The 18,280-nt window shown below is 32.6% G+C and overlaps 1 protein-coding gene across 1 annotated transcript in view; it reads right to left on the bottom strand.

The window, feature by feature from the left end:
- The window catches only part of EIF3H (eukaryotic translation initiation factor 3 subunit H), a 109,908-nt gene that overhangs the window by 17,666 nt on the left and 73,962 nt on the right, over nucleotides 1-18,280 (bottom strand). The window contains exons 3-5 of the mRNA XM_074266565.1: nucleotides 3,320-3,487; nucleotides 1,720-1,819; nucleotides 223-372 (exon numbers count right to left, since the gene is read on the bottom strand). Of these exons, the coding sequence (XP_074122666.1) occupies nucleotides 223-372; nucleotides 1,720-1,819; nucleotides 3,320-3,487 (418 nt within the window). The remainder of the gene's footprint in view (nucleotides 1-222; nucleotides 373-1,719; nucleotides 1,820-3,319; nucleotides 3,488-18,280) is intronic.

Below are 18,280 nucleotides of genomic sequence, written 5' to 3'. Positions count from 1 at the left end.
ATCAGTTGAATGCTTTTTCATTCCTATTTTTTAGCAAAGTCTAGAAAGTACTGCTAGCATATGCAGGCAACTGCTAACAAGTTTTTATGTATTTCAGTAACTGCCTAATGCTATGGGAAAATCATTTCCTTTAGAGAAGGTGAAGATTGAGTAAAAGTATCCTTTCCAGAAAAGTGGCAAAAAACATATAAAATTTCCATTAGATTAGACAGGCCCACTTACCTGCTGGCTAAACTGAGCAATTCATGTTTATCTGCCACAGCTGATTTCTTTTCTAGCTCCCACATAAGTACGTTAATCAGATGTGAATTTTTAATTATAATCGGTACTTCTTCAAACATGTGCTCAAAGGTGATGTTTGCCTTTTTCAATCTGTGAAACAAGTTAAAAATATTTCAGCCTTTATGGTCATAAATAAATGTTAAAATTGCTTGTATTTTAGCATCTTTATTCCATTTGGGTTGCTATCCCTTGGAGTTAATGTTGGTTATAATACCACCCCCAACATGGGTAGGGATTATTCTGAAGGCCAATCAAAAGGCAAATTATTAGAATAATTAAATATTAAGTTATGAGTACTTATTCAGTTTATAAATCTAGCAATTTTACTTATTTAGTCCTTCCCTTCTCAATAGATATCCTTAAAATAGTGCCAGAAATAATAAAATTTTAATTTCATAGTCAAACTTAGAAGTCCATATTTACAACATGAAAAAAACTTTAAATTATTTTTATGCAACAAGAAATAAGCTAGTACTCAGTAATTTAATCTTAAAAGCCTATCAAAGGAAGCCTTCAAGGGAAAAGAAATTAACAATTAATAGAAGACTAAGTACTTGGAAATTAGATATAAAATAGTTGAGAATATTATCAGTGTAGTATAAAGGAAAGTTTGTAATAACATTTCTTAAAGCATGCTTTTCATTTCAAATTCTTTCAATTTTAATTTCTCTAAGAGCTCACTGATATTTAAAAATCTACTGGTATCTCTTCACTATCTAGGAAGCTGTATTATTTTCCCCATAATAATTGTGATTACTCAGGAAATAAATTATATAACCTGAAAAATTTTCACTATTCTGGAAGGGAGAGAAGTGCAGGGAAAAAGAACATTTTGAATGCTAAAACAAAAAAATGAAATGTGAAAATTAATATGGAAAAGGTTCTAATGCACAATACAAGAGAATGTTATGACTAAATGGAATTACAAAGCACCAATATTGATATGCTAATTCCTATTCCAACTACCAATCTGATTTTTAAAATTCTCTAAAGCTTCTCCTACACAATATTTATAATTCAAGCCTTTTAAAAGATCATTTATATCTTCTTCCATCCTGTTAGCTGACCGAGAATGAATTCAACACACCAGAAAAGACCTATAACTTATAGACAATATCTGGTCATTCTTCACATCTCCCTTCATTCCATTCAATTCAATCCAATCAAAGTTAGTGATTCATCTCTACAAACATATAATCTAATTTTAATTAATTGAAATTCTCCTTGAAGAGACATTCTGAGAAGATACTAAATCTGGAAAGGGACAAAGAGGTTTGTGAGAAGTAATTTGACAGCCTCTACTATATATAAGGTAAACCCAGTATATCAAATTAACACCTGGATAGTACTAGGAAGTATAAGGTAAATTTCATCAAAATATTCCAGAAACCAAAATGTTTTAATCCCTTTTCAAAAGATAAAAAAAAAACCACTTACGCTTCAGGAGAAAAATCTTTCTCTTTACAAACTTCCATCAGTTTAGGAGTCAGCCTGTATGCCTTCAATGACAGAGACCCTTGAGCAGTTTTTATGGGATCTTGAATAAGAAAAGAAATAATTACCAAAAACAAAAAACAAAAAAAACTGCCATCATTCTTTGATTCATTCTAAATGAAATCTACAACTTTCCACGTAATTATTTTGCAAAGTAGATATGAAAAAGAGAAATTAATCTGATTTAGAATTTAGAATAGAAAAATAGAATGCAAGAGTAAGCAAGTATGTGACAATTAAAAATTACAAAGTATAAGATATGTAAATGCAGCAAAATATCTTTCTATAAAAAGAAAAAGTAAAAACCTAAAGTCCTTTGAATTTATAATTTTCTGCAATTAAAAAAACCTTTTTCATCTTAAATAAAAAGTATGAGGGAAATCAATTTAAATATGAAAATTATAGTGAACAATTCTTTAAAAAATAATTTATATCTAAATTTATGTGTGCTGCTTGCTATTTCTTCTACATTTTTCACCTGATTAAATCTAGACTGCTTAAATGAAAGTGATTTCAAAACAAAGATCACAGAGATTAAGAATGTTGTCTTGACATTGTCTCTTTACATTGGGGGGAAATAATTTTGTTAAAACTAACTGTTTAAAAACTCCTACAATAAGGAAGCTTAACACTTGGAGCATGATAATGGCTCAGGCAAGCCAATATTAGACTAAAACCTGTGTTAACATTCATGTTGTCTGAAACTTAACACAGTGAAACTTTTAGCAATAGGTGATAAAATGAAAACCAAAATAGACTGAAACAAGTGGAAAATTCATCAAGGTCTGATGATGCAATGTTTCCAGCCAATATAAGTACACTTTAACAACTTGTTCTTTACTGTAATCCAATTGTTAACATACTGAAACAATTTTGGGGCAGCTCATAAGATTGATCGTATTCATTAGTATTTTTTCTGACAGATACTCAGGACGTTACATTTACTTCTCAGCTGGAAACTATATGCAAGTCTGCCAGATATGGCAAACTGTGAGTGTTTGGGGAGGGGGAGGCTATAAAGCTGTTAAATTGCCTACGGTTCTGATACAGCACAGAACATCTGGTCTGGAGAGCTTGAGGAAACACCATTAAACAGGCAGAAAAGAAAAAAATCTTTGTGCTAAGAAACAGTCCAGGTTTTGTACACTCCTGTCAGAGGTATTAAAAAAAAATCTTGGCAAGTTGTGTTATGATTGGTCAGTCACGTACAGAGCCAGACACTCTAGCAATCGGGGTTTGTTAGACATCTGGTCTAGTTCCACTAGCCCCTTCAACAAGGGAGGGGAGGATGGAGGAATAAAAATGAAGCAGCTACTCCAGCATTCCAAAACATACACATCAGGGCTCTGATAGCAAGAAAAATAAACAGAAAGAAGGAAACCCTGTCTAGACTTAGCTGCTGCTGAGGCTGCTGCAGACACTGGGTTGGTATTTACTTGAGAGGGCCTGCCAGGCTACTCTTATAGACAAAAAAGACAGAATGCAAAAATAGTAGTAATAATATTAAGAGAGAAAAGAATAATAAAGAAATATTTCTACGAACCATAAATGAGAACTACAGACTCTTCAATTGCATGTTGGTAACTGAATTGGGAATCCAGAAGAGCGCGGGTTACAAAAGAGCCATAGTATGTAGACTGGTACCAACCAACATGAAGATGATCGATATTTACATGACGAAGACTGCGCATCATTTCCATCTGATATTGAACTAAATAAAAGACACAGCATTAAAATTTTAAACGACAGAAATGCAACTACATTACACAAAAGCGTCTAAAACTAAATGAAATATTCAAAGCAGCACTGTCCACTTCCAGATCTTTTTTTAAGGTCAACTTATTTAATGCACTTGATAAAAAGATAACAGAATATCTCTGAATTTCTTATTATTTCATTGACAATCTATTTCCTTTTTAAAAAGTAACAGAGATTTTGATTTAGGAAACAGTAAGAAAATGATATATTAATATAATGCAAATGTATAACTATTAAAGTAGTTAACTTAATTCTCAATAATTTGATGTATATAATTCAAGAGGAAAAATTTTCATGTATACAATTAACTTGGGCTCAAAAAGGTTAAGTTTCACTAAGGGTTATAAATGAGTTCTACCTGTTTTTCTCCCACTACTTATGTACAACATAAAAGTTGAAACCATAAGAGGAAGCAATGTATACTAAGCTGATTGGAAAAGATTTTTAAAAATCAGAATTCTTTTGTCTTCATCTGGTGCCCCCTACTGTATATACTGATTTTTAAAAATCCTTCATATTTGTTACTGTGTGCTCCTCAGCGTAGCAAGTTATAAAGAATAAAAGAAAATTACCAGCTGATCTGAACACATTAGCTAAGAAAATATTTTATACAGAAATTTTAAGTTTTTAATGTGCTGAACACATTATATGTAATTGTCTACTTAACAAAGAATTAAGTTTCAAGAATCAGAAAGTTGAGAAGTTCAAAACCGCAATCTACATTCTTTAAATACACTTTAAATAAAAAGAAAAATAATCTTAAGGTTGTGAAATAATTATTTTTATTAACTTCTAAATGCATTAAAACTAAATTTTGATGATGTCTACATCTTCAACCAAGACCCAAGAATTTACTGGAAAATTTTGCAAAAGGCTTATAACACACTAGAGTCAAATGGGGGGAAAAATTGCTCCTCAAAACTTTTAGACTAAAGACTATGATTCCGGAGGGTAAAAAAGCAGTCAAAAAATGTCTTAAGTTACACAAAAAACCCTCTATGGAGTGGACAATTCTTACCCCCTTCTCCCCCTCCCCCAATCAGACAAGGCTAAAAATTTGCTTACTGGTATTTCCCAGTCAATTCACTGAACTATGAGAATAAAACGTATATTACTATTTTTTTTAAAAGATATTCTTTTCATGCTGCTCATTTTAAAAAAAAATCTAGCAGAGCATATAAAGGGTCTTTTTGACTCATTAGGCTATGATAAAGATTTCAGATTTCTCATTTAAAGGCTGATTTCACACAGAGCTTCTAATAGTGGTTTTTCAAAGGAATTAGAAACATGCCTAAAGATTTTTCCAAGCTTCAATGTTTTAACTCTGAATGTGTATATTTTTCTTAAAAATTAATACATAATTATGACCTTTGAACAAAATACTGAATTCATTAACTGGTCTTATATCCCAAGAAAGATATCAAAAGAATAAAGTTCCCATATATTCCAGCCATTTTTTGGTAAAAGAAAGATGCCCTTTGATTGGGGAATGGCTATATATATATACACTATGGTATATGAATGTAATAGACAATTAGTACATTCTAAAAACAGTTTGATGTAATGAATGCACAATACGTAAATGAAATGATGCAGTGAAGTACACAAGAGCCAAGAAAACAATCTTTAACTACAGCAATGTAAATGGAAAGAACTACACATACAACCAACCACAAAAAAATCAAAAGCGATATGTGACAAAATTATAATGATCAAGTGTGACTCAAATGAAGAGAGAAGAAAAGACATTTCCAGTTCCATTCCCCTCTTGCAGAAGGTAGGCAATCTACACTACATATTTTTGTTTTTCAATGTACCAATCAGTTGTACCGATTTTTTTCCTCTTAAAAAAATAACTTTTTTAATATGGGATAGCTATCTGGATGGGAGGGAGGAAAGATGCTCAAAATACCTACAATGATATAAGAAAGAGAAGATATTAACAAAAACTTATTTATATTGAGCTATTTGAAGTCTTTTTGCTGTTTTATGTATTAAGTAAATCTAGATATACCTAAAATGACAGTACATCTAAGCATGTTTGCTAACGGTACAATTATTTGTCTTTTTAAGGAGCAAATTTTCAAATGGCTTGGTAATTCTATGATCCGAAACAGTTCAATTAATGGCAGGAATAATCGTGTACTCTAGTAAATATAATAAAATTATAATTAGCTTCAAAAAGATTAAGTTAAAAGTCTAGAACCAATGACAGTTGAAACAAGGGTTAAAAAGATATTTGAAAAAAATTTTAACCTATTAAACAAAACTCCAGAGTACTCCTAATTAACCCATTCATATACAAAACCCAGTATTTACAATGTAAGCAGAGTTTAGTTTAGCATTGCTTTGATGGTCTAACTACAAATTATCACAAATATAAATCTTCTAAAATGTTAGGAACTAGAAGAGAGACTTAAAGTAGGGTCTCTATTAAAAACGATTTTGTTTTGTCCCTGAAAATGTCCAATCTCAGAGCTTTATATGGGAACCTCACTGTCTCAATTTAACCTCCACAAATTACCTGAAACTGAGAACTTAAGTAAGCTTGCCCATTTGATAACACAACCAATGAATAATATTATAAGCAGGTCCTTCCCATCTGCAAATCCAATACTGTAAATTACACCCTAATATATCTTTTAAAATAAGGTATTCCTTTTAAATATGTAGAACTTAAAATTAATCACAAATTTAAAAATTCAAAGCAAACTAAGATTATAACAATATTTAGACAAGAAAACGGAGGCCCCCAATTGAAATGATTGCTAATCAGAAGCAAAACTGTTATTAAATTCAGGTCATCAAAACCTAAGAGGTCAGAAATTCATGGAAGAGTTAAAGTAAATTGGTTTTACATAACTATACCTCATTGTTTTGTACAACATGCTTTCATTATGTTCACTTAGATGAGGAAACTGAGCTCAGAAGGGTGAATCTTTGCTTATCAATCATTAGTAATAAAGTTATTTTTCAAGATGTCTAGCCAATGTTTCCACAATGATGTGAAATTATCATTTACCTCATATATTTATTAAGCACCTTGTGCAAAAGCGCAAATTTACTTATATCTAAGGTCCTATAATATTAAAAAGCACATTAAAAAGAGGTAGAGAAATATTCTTATATGATAGTTTTCAACATTACCTACCTTTTCCCTTAGCTGGCAGTTATTTCTGCTTGAACTACTTGCTCCCACCTTAACACCACTCCCTTGTCCTAGCATGCACATTTTTGTCAAGTTAATTTAACCATTCTTGGTTATATCTTGATTTTGCCTCTGCAAAATTCTAAGGCCAAAATAATATCTATAAAAGTAACTATTTTACAAGTTAAAATGAAACTGCCAATGCCTTGGTAAATGTAGTCTGAAGACCTAACTACCCTGCAGTCTTCGCATTAATCAAAGGGGATAACATACCTAAAAGAGTACTTTGGTAGACTTTGGTCTCCTGTATCAACTTTAAATGAGAACCTCTGTGTAAATTCTGCAATTAAAACTCCAAAAAGAGAGCTACTGGTCCATTCCTCACAATTCCCACCATCAAACAATGATTTTTCTAAAAAAGCTATTCACAAAGGGCATCCTCCTGGGAATTAAAGGGTCTGAAAAGGTGATTCTTGAAAGATAAAAATGATTTTTATAAATAGTGATCCATGGTGACACATATTATGATAGAGTGTGATATAATGAAGTTTCAATGTAAATGTACTTTCAAAAGTTCCTTGGATTTAACAGAGAAGGAAAAAAAAAAAAAAAAAGGCATTTTCATATGGAAGCATTAAGCATCTTTTGAAGTGGTTATATAGAGTTCTTTCTGTCCCTACCCCTATCCTTCAGAAATTTAGCATAGTGAAAACTATGCTAGATTTTGAAAATTAGAACCTGAGTTCAAATCCCAGCTGAACCACTATAAACCTGTGAAGTCTTTCATCTTCAGGTTTCCCATAAAATGAGATTGGACTAGAGGGAACCTGTAAGGTCCCTTCCAAATGCTATTTTCAGAGAACTTCAAGACCTGTAAGCCATTTTTGTACTCAGGGAAGTAGCATTTCAAAGTAATTGGGACAATAAATAGTGTTGCTATTTCTGAAATGGCAATGATTATGTGACAATATAAGCAGAGAAAGCTTTAACTGTTCCCAAACTTTTACAATTTTAAGCACAAAAGTTATATCTAGGAGAATTTGTGGCCAGCTATTTTCAAATATCTACTTGGTGTTGAAGAATGGGTATATCTTTTGATACTATTAGTAGGTTGCCTAGCATTCTTGCTGCTGACAAGAGTCAATGTGCTAGCTTTATTGTTACATATACCTGTGAAACTTGGGGGTCTATCAATGCCGGGCCAAAAAACTAAACTACTTCCACTTGAATTGTCTTAGGAGGATTCTGAATGTTACTTGGCAAGACACTGAGGTTCTCTCTCAAGGTTAACTTTGCTAGCTATATTTATTTCTTAAGGACAAGACCTTAAACCAAAACCAATCTGATTCTAATTGGCCATCAATAGGTCCTAGGCCAAGTTCCATTTGGTCGTTGTCTGGGTCCTCATTGACTCAAGACTGAATGTAAATGTCAGTCATTTCTGCTTTGGCTAGAAACATAAGGGTCTTCTTCCACATTCATTCGTTCACTTATTTAGATTTTTTTTCAGTTAAGCTAAGGAGGAGATTCTTGCCTCAATTGCTACCTAGCCTGAATCACTGAATTGAATGGGTAAGGCTCAGTCAAACAGAAGACCTTATCTTAAAAAGGCTAAGTTCTTCCCATTTTATCCAGGGCCATCTAAATTGTCTTGATCTAAATCTTGCCACTGGATCCACATGGGTACATCTTCTAGGGGAAATACAGCAGCAATCCTGAGATCCTCTGACCTTGGAGTGCTATTGTTCTAACAATCTGTCTGTGAATAATCGCCTTCTGGACTTAGGAATAGTAGTATAACACAGTCCTACAAACATTGCTGACTGTTAGAAAGACAATCTCTTAGTAAATGACAACCAAGTTCCTGAAACAACAGTGAATAGCCCACCCCTCAAACTTACCTGTAAAGTCATAAAGTTAGCAAAAAAGTAACATGAAGCTTTGATCTCTCTAATTTTGTCCTATAAATTTATCTTGTTATTCCTGGTTCTTTGCTAAATCCTTTTGGAACTTAAGTATGCTTCAACTGGCATTACAACTACAATAAACTTTTGCCTCTTGACTTGGGAGATGGATTCAAGTCTGCAAATTCTTTTGAGATAAATCACGACACTGGTCAGTACCAACTTTCTGGAATGTCCTTTTGAACCTCAACAATGGTATCACCTTCCTAATGTCATAGTCTTTTTTAAGAATGAAGAACAAACAACAGCCAAATATTCAAATTACTGCAGAGTGCACAACTCTTGATGGACTGGTCACACAGCCCAAAAGGCAAATACACGCTTTCCTAAAAGAATATTTTATGAAAATCTCACATAAGGCAAACACCCACATGATCAGAGAAAATAGTTCAAGGACACTAAAATTTTAGTACTAGTTGTGAGACATGGGATACGCTGGCATAGGATAGTTACATGAAAGAAGGTACCATGAGCAAAGCAGAATATCAATAGCACAAATAAAATATGAATTATGCAAAGTCAGAGACATTTCCATCTGAAAATGTTCTGATGATTACTTGTGCCTGACATATGGTAAAGCCTTCCAAATTTATACTGGATTGATCAGCCAATGTACTGTGACCCCAGTACTATGATGTCATTAGTTCTATTCAAAAATGAAGGATGAACAGCAACTACTAGGTCAATACTAGATATCAAAGGAGAGGAAGAACAGAAATGAAGTCTGAAAGATCTAAGCTGAAGAAAGCGATAACCAATCATGATTCCACAAAACTGATGAAACATATTCCACTTGGCATGGAACTAAGGCATTAATTTACAGAGACACAGATTTTGAACACCAACAATGGGGGAACTTGTTTTCTTTGACTATGCACATTTATTACAAGGTTAGCATCAGAGAGAAAAAGGAAAAAGAACATGGGGAACCAGGTGGGAGGCAGAGAAAATAAATGCTTGTTGATTAAGAAATAAGATGTAATTAAAAAGAACAGATGGGCAAGAATAAGAGCAAAAGGGAGGCAAACAAAAAGAAAAAAGAAATTTTCACAGAAAGTACATAAACTATTTTTTGAATTAATGATTTCTCCTTGGAAGCATATACAAGAGGTTATAGCTAACTTTGTGAAAGCAACTTGGTGCTATGAACAATGGTCTTGCATCTCATAATGATGTCCTTTTCCCTAACACAGACTCTTATTAGCAATTTTCACTATTATCATCTGAATTAATGGCAAAATATGTTGAAGTAATAGATTAGCTATAAATGGAAAGAGGTGACTATTAGGCTAAAAACAAATTACAAAACATCTTTTCCAGAAATTTATGGCTTCAAATTTATAATATCAGGTGATATAAAACCAAATTGTTAGTGTTCAAGAGTAGGAAACTCTCATGCTGGTTTAAATTAAAAACAAAACAAAACAAAACAAAGCAAAACAAAAAAAACTTTAGAATTAAACTCTTTCCACTAAAGAAGAAGAGCAAGTAAGTCAATGAATTGCAAAAACATTAAGATTGTGAACGCAAAGCGGTATCTAAAAGCAACTGGCTAAGTGCTAAAAAAAAAATTTTTTTTTAAAATAAAAATGGAAGGGCTTTAAAAGTGAGCTTCAGTTTTACACTAACCTACAACCTCTACAATTATCCTAATTAGTTAACCCTATAATGAGCAAAGGAATAACTAGTCTACCACACTGAGTAACTTTTTGCATAGTATGGCACCAAGATATTCATATTCACTTAAGAAAAACAAAAAAAAAAACAAAACACTACCAACAACAAAGAATCAAAAACAAATCACACACACACACACACACACACACACACACACACACACACACACACGTGCTTTGGCAATGATAAATTTTTAAAATTTAACAATTAAATGAACCTGGATTTGTTTAAAAAAAAAAAAAAGCTGGCTGAGTGATCATTTTTTAAATTTAAGTTTTAATATATGTGGCTTAGATAAAACAAGAGCACGCAATGAAATGAAAGTGTATAATCTATCTTCTAATAATCACTACAGAAGATATGAAAATTAGAAATATTGAATCAGAAAACTTCATCTTCACTTGAGTAAAAAAAAAAGCCTGATGCCTTTTTGTATTCTCTACCTCAGCTCTGTGATTTCGTTCTTTTACTACAATCCCATCCAAGACATACTTTAAAATAATAAAAAGAAAAAAATGCCCCCTTTCTTTTATTTAATATATCTACTTCAGAAAATCATTCTTATTATAAAGTAGGAAGAAACTATTGAATATACCTGATTCAATCTAAAAAGGTGGGTGGGTGGAGGAGACAATACTCACTAACCTAGCAAAGCACAATAACAGAGATGCCTTATTAAACTGATGGAAAGGGCTATCCCAAGCTGAACATCTATGAAATACATGTATGTAAAAAATAATAATAATAATAAAATGAGCTATATTTTACAAGTTGCTTCTTAAGGAATTCATCAAAGTACCTTAAACAATTTCAGGAACTCATTATTTGCATAAGCTAAGTGGTTATTTAGTCATTTGAAATTTTTAAATGAATGAAATCTATGCATATTGATTTAACTTTATAAAAAATGGATCAAAATTATTTGGAAAAGAAATATCTAATATTGTCAATTTGGTTATTATGTGAATTAAATTTTGCTTAAAAACTTTTCTTAAATTGAATTTATTAAGTGCCTGGTTCTGTTAAGCCATATTTAAATATCTCATTTGATCCTCACAACAATTCTAAGAAATAGATATGTTCATTACCTTCATTTTAGAGTTGAGGAAAACTGAGGTAAACAGATCAGCAAGTGTTTGAGGCTACATGTGATTTTGGGTCTTCCTGACTCCAGGTCCAGAAGTCTGGCCACTATATCTCTATGTGATATAAAACTAACCACTAATAAAATTCAACCGAATTTTCTAATTATCAATAACAATTAAGAGAAAAACAATACATGCTAACAGTCTATTGCTTCTAAATAGTCCAAAACTTTCAACAAAACTTCACAACTTTCTTTTAAAAATTGCATCACATGTCCATCAATTGGAGAATGATTGGGTAAATTGTGGTATATGAAGGTTATGATATATTATTGCTCTGTAAGAAATGACCAGCAGGAGGAATACAGAGAGGCTTGGAGAGACTTACATCAACTGATGCTGAGTGAAATGAATAGAACCAGAAGATTTCTGTACACTTCAATGTTGTATGAAGATGTATTCTGATGGAAGTGAATATCTTCAACATAAAGAAGATCCAACTCACTTCCAGTTGATCAATGATGGACAGAAATAACTACACCCAGAGAAGGAACACTAGGAAGTGAATGTAAATTGTTAGCACTACTGTCTATCTACCCAGGTTACTTATACCTTCGGAATCTAATACTTAATATGCAACAAGAAAACGGTATTTACACACATATATTGTATTTAGGTTATATTGTAACATGTAAAATGTATGGGATTGCCTGTCATCAAGGGGAGGGAGTAGAAGGGGGGGGGATAATTTGGAAAAATGAATACAAAGGATAATATTATAAAAAAAATTACTCATGCATATATACTGTGGGGAAAAAAATCTAAATAAAATTTAAAAAAAAAATTTTTTTTAATTGCATCACATGATTATGAACCACTACATAGAATTCCCAATCCCTCTAATTTTGTCTGCCTGCATTTTGGATTTCCTTCACAGGCTAATTGTACACTATTTCAAAGTCTGATTCCTTTTGTACAGCAAAACAACTGTTTGGATATGTATACATATGTTGTATTTAATTTATACTCTAACACATTTAACATGTACTGGTCAATCTGCCATCTTGGGGGGAGGAGAGGAGGAAGGAGGGGATAAATTAGAACAAAAGGTTTGGCAATTGTCAATATTATAAAATTACCTATGCATATATCTGGTAAATAAAAACTATTTTTTTAAAAATTGCATCGTACTTCACACATATAGTTCAACTGCAATTGTAATTTCCAAGGGGACCAAATTTATACATAATCAATAATAATCTTACCATGATAAAGATATGAATTTTAAATGATTTTATTAAATGAATATTAAATACAAAGTAAAGTTCTGGGCATGACAAATCATTTACTAGAATAAAAGCTCCTCCAAAGATGATGAATAATTTAAAGAATCCTAAGTTAATAAAGGTTAACTGTTTCCCAAAAGGAAAACATCTTGGGCTATGGTCATATTTTTATAGGACCACTCCATTGCTGGATATTGATTGGGACTAAAGATGACCATGAAGGTCAGCAGGGAGATAATTCCTATTAAGGGTTACTGACTCAGTCAGAATATTTAAATGGCCTCTGGGGAACAGGAAAGATTGAGGGAGGAAGGGAGGAAGGATAGTAAGGAAAGGATATCCTCTGAAACCTATCACTGAATTTAACGGATTGGGCAAACACTGAAGTACACACAAGTTTCAGGCCTCTGTTCTGGCATCAGTGTTAACAAGTAGCACTTCCTAGAGAATGCTTCCAGCCCTCTTTTATAACAGTACCATGTGACAACCAGCATGAAGGCCCTGGTCCTTCATTTAGCTGGACAAAACTTTCACTGTGCTATTCTTCTAATAGGATGTTTGCCAAACCACACATACATTTCAGACAATGTTGGAGGCAAGTAGAATTTAAAAGAAGCAGATTCAGGCAAACATTTTTTGCATTTGAAAATAAGTTAAAATGGGTTCTCTGTACACTCAGAACTATGATGTGTACAGATTATTTAAAACGTCTGCATTCTGTCCACCAGTATGCATCAAATATTCATTAATTCACTCCCAAATAAATAAATACATCTGTTATTAATACCACCCATATGATTGCCTAAGAATTTTATTAAGCATTCACTGTTTCTCATTAAAATATCCCACACAAATTCTCATGTACCTAGGTAATTAGTCATTCCATTCAACAAGCATCATAAATACAGTCTTTCTCCTGTAACATTAGTGGACTTAAAAACATTTTTGGAAAAAGAACTTCATTTTGTTCCTGGATAATTCTCCTTTAAAGTGTTAATGAGTTCTGACAAATAATTCACTTGCCAAGTAGCAAGCAATATGGATAGCAAGTGAAGCTATGCTTCACTTATATTTTGCAGGACAAGAGGAAGGGATTTTGTATTTCAAATTCCATTTTAAAAAGTTCTGAAAAAATACCAGAAGTGAAAGAGTTTATTATAGTTGTTTCCAAGTTGGACCTTTCTCAAGACATAAATATTATGTGTTATGTAAATATTGCAAGAGATTCATACTGAGCTTTTTCAAAGCAAATAACTCAAGATATCCTTGCAAATCTATTTCATTTTAGCTACTGGTGTTAAAGCTACAAATTTATTGCTGTCAATTATGAGAGTATATGACTAGGTAGAAGATGAAATGAAAAATTTACTTCAAGTTGGTCATTAAAAATGTCATGAGATCTGTTTCTTCACTCAATTTCAATTCTGAAATTCTATCTAGGGAACACAGAAACAAGGAGTTCACTTACCATGGAGAGCTCTCATTTATAAAACACCAAGTTAATTACATTTCAGGTAAAATGGATCATTCTGATTAAATACAATTCATGTTTTAGCAAAAATAAAACCAACGTCAAAGAAAAAAAAAATCTCAACAAATTTTGCTGGTAAGTCTCATTTTTAAGATATAGAGGAAACTGATTTGAATTTAAAAGAATAAACATCTATTCCCTAACAGATGAAGAATAAATGGTTAAAAACAGGCAGCTTTTAAAAGAAGAAATTCAAGCTATCAAAAAAAAATCATATAAAAAGAAGGGGGTGAGGAAGCAGGGAGATGGAAATTATCAAAACCAACTAATACACTGAATAAAGTCTGAAAACAAACCAGATCACATGCATGCACTCCCATTTCTGAAAGAAATGAGGTGGGGGTATCTTCTCATTTCTTTTCTATGGAGTCATGATTTTTAAAAAATAATTTTGCAACATTCCTTTTTTATTGTATTTTATTTAATCTCTCCATCTAAATTGATGTAATCACAATGTTATGTTGTCTTCTAGGCTCTTCACTGCATCAGGTCATATAAATCTTTTCACACTTCTGTGTAATCAACTCACTTGAATACATTACTATACCACAATATTACTTATTACTATTATATTATAGTATTATAAAATGTGTTATTACATGCTATGTATAACAATACATACCATATTATTACTAATGTTACTATATTACTTATATCACAACAATATTCTGTTACATTCTTGCATAGCAATTTGTTAAGCCATTTCTCAAATGATGAGCATATACTGTAGTTCCCATACTTAAATAATTAAATACACAACTGATAGGTATTATAACTTTAGTTCTTTGCTAACACAAAGAATACTATTAGTATTTTGGTGCATAAGGGTGCTTTTTTTCTTATTAACAATCTCCCAGTAAAGCAATCTTTGGATCAAAGCATACAGAACATTTTAGTTATTACAGTTACACAATTCTAAACTGCTTTCCAAAATGGGTTCCCTGTTTACAACACCAACAAAAATGTATTTATGTGCCTATTTTTTTCTACTGACCCTTCAGCATTGACTATCTGATCAATTTACTGGATTATTTTGGTTTACTTTTCTCTTCTTGTAAATTATTTGAAATATTTTTCTTTTGAGGAAGGGAGTGGTAAGGTAATTAGGGCTAAATGACCTGACCAGCGGGTCACAAAATTATGTAAGCGTCAAGTATCTGAAACTGGATTTGAATTCAGGTCTTCCTTACTTTAGTGGAATATTCTTTCTTATGATAACAGTTTGCAGTTATTCTTTTGAGAATTTTGTTCATATCTACTGAACACTTATTTACTGGGGAAATGCTTTTGGTCTTCTAAGTTTTCTATGTATCCTGTCTAACAAGTTCGCCTGACTAGTTTTTCTTAGTTTCTTTTATTGTTCCATTTTCCACATCACTGCTCTGAACTGTCTCTCTTTGCCAGGGATTCTGTTCTAAGGTTCTCTGCATTCTCCTCTCTACATTCTCACTCAGTAATCTCATCGAAATCCTCTGGATTTGACTATCTTGCTAACTTTATGGTTTACAGGCAGGTTTGAGGGGTGGGCTATTCACTACTGTTTCAGGAATCTGCTTGTCATTGACTAATCTGTTGGTTAGTCAGACAATGTGACAGTCAGCAATGTTTATAGGACTGTGCTATACTATTCATAAGGCCAGGAGACTTTAAAATCATTGACAGATTGTTAGAATAATAGCATTTTAAGGTCAGGGGACCTCAGGATTACTGTTCTATTTCACCTGAAAGCTGTATCCTATAACCATGACATTCAAGTGAATTACATTTAAGTGAGAGAAGGTTGTGCAAGGTCACCTGCCTCATTTTCCCTTTCAGAGCCACATGGATCCAATGGCAAGAGTTAGATCAAGACAAGAGGAGATGGCCCTAAATAAAATGGGAGATTTTGGTCTTTTTAAGCTAAGGTCTTGGAGCAGCTAATTGGTGTAGTGGATAGAGTACCAACTCTGAAGTCAGGAGGACCTAAGTTCAAATCTGACTTCAGACACAACACTTCCTAACTGTGTGACCATGGCCAAGTAACTTTCCCCCGATTGTTAAAACAAATAAACAAAAAAGAGTTCTGGTCTTCAACAAGTCTTAGTTTGACTGAGGCTGTACCCATTCAATTCAGTGATTCAAGCTAGTTAGCAATAGAGGCAAGAATCTCCTCTTTAGCTTAGTCCAAAAAAATCTAAATAAATAAATGATTGAATGAGTCTATCATCTTTATTTAGGTGACTTAAGTATACAAGGCATCCCAAAAGCCTCAACAATTTTAAGTTATTAAAGCTTAATCATTTTGGGGACCCTGAGATATTTAGCCTCATCATTCTCTCCTTTAACTTTCTGCTCTGCATCTCCAATTGAACTAGACACTTTTCCCTCTAAACTTTAATCTGATAAAGCTTAATGGCACTTTCTCAGGACAATGTTTTTAACCAATTGAAATGTAAAATTTTAGCTAACTCTTAATGTTCCTTTCCTTCCTATGCACTTTCATCAAGGACCTCTGGATAATTATTTAACACAAGATACCAAATGAGAAAAACATGGAGTAAATATCCTATAGCTTTATTTGATGCTTCCTTGAGAGAGGGAGGAAGGAAGCCAATCATCACCTACATTAAGAGGGTTGGTATCAAACAAATTGGCAAGGATTCCCCTAAATGGACAGGACAGTTTAACTTAAGAGAAAATAAAGCATACAGCTTAACATACTATTAACTGGGCTACTTGAAAATATTACAAAGCAAGTAATAGAGATAAGGCAAATTATTAATGTAATACTGGTTAAATAACATACAAATTATTTTCTTTCTTATTTTTCATATTAGTAATCAAGGAAGAACAGAGGATCCAAACTCATCTATTTTTTCTCCACACTAAATATACCCAATTCTTTCAAATAATTCTCATAAAATGGACTCGAGGACTTCCATCATTCTGCTTGTCCTCCCCTATATGCCTTATCAATGTACTTTCTGAATTGAATGAACATAATATTAAGATGAATTCCAAAGTACATACATCTAGTTTTCTTCATCAAGGCAGCACCCAAAACTACATTAGCATTTTTGGTTACTCCATTAAATAACTGATATTAAGCTTGCAGGCCCATAAAACATCCAGATCTTTTTCAAACTGTAGGCTATCTAAACTTTAACTCATCTTACTAATGAGGCTGGTATTTTTTTAACCTAAATATAAGAAATGAATTTGAACTTATTACTTAGATTCAGTCTGATGCTTCAAGTTTCCTTTGTAATCCTACTGTTATGCCACAGTCTCCTTGAATTGTCCTACCCTTATTCTGCCCCAATCCCCAGATTGAAATACCACCCTTCCCTCTTAATCATCAAGATGTTTGATAAGGAGAAAGATCTTCTATCTTAGACATCATGAGCCCAGGTCCGATTTACTTATCAAAATATCTGGTGCCTCTCCCCATTCTGTCATTGATCTTCTTGATCCCAAATTAAATATATATATATACTTCATGGGAAGTACACATTAGTTGCTGGTTCCTTTGGACATCAGCCCTAGGGGCACTATGCCCCCAGCACAATCTCTCCCTTTCAAATAAAATATTAAAAACTCTCTAACCTCTATCTTGCCTCAGTTTCTCCAGCATTACACCACTGTCATCCAATGTTTTAGCTATTTTTTCATACTTAGTATCATCTACAAATTTGTTGAGCACACCATCTATGCCTTTAGTCAAATCACTGATTTAAATGTTAAACAGCACAGTGCCAAAACAGACCTAAAATATTATACTGTATAGTTTGTTACAAAGACATTGAACCATTTACAATTACTCTTTCAGTCAAAATTATTCAATTTTGAATTCATCCATTCCTCCTTATCTTCTATACTAGTATGATATCTTTTTATCAAAAGATTTGTTAAATGAAGTTCTGTAATAACTTCCAAAAAAGGGAAAGAAAAATAGCTTAATCTGGAATGATCTGCTTTTGATGAACGCATGCTAGATCTTTGTAATCACTGCTTCCCTTTCCAGTTGTTCATTTACCATATATTTAATGACTTCCTACAACTACAATTTTCTCAGG

The sequence above is a fragment of the Sminthopsis crassicaudata genome, chromosome 1 (genome assembly GCF_048593235.1).
Source record: "Sminthopsis crassicaudata isolate SCR6 chromosome 1, ASM4859323v1, whole genome shotgun sequence".
Lineage (NCBI taxonomy): Eukaryota > Metazoa > Chordata > Mammalia > Dasyuromorphia > Dasyuridae > Sminthopsis > Sminthopsis crassicaudata.
This window is presented reverse-complemented; position numbering and strand designations above follow the sequence as displayed.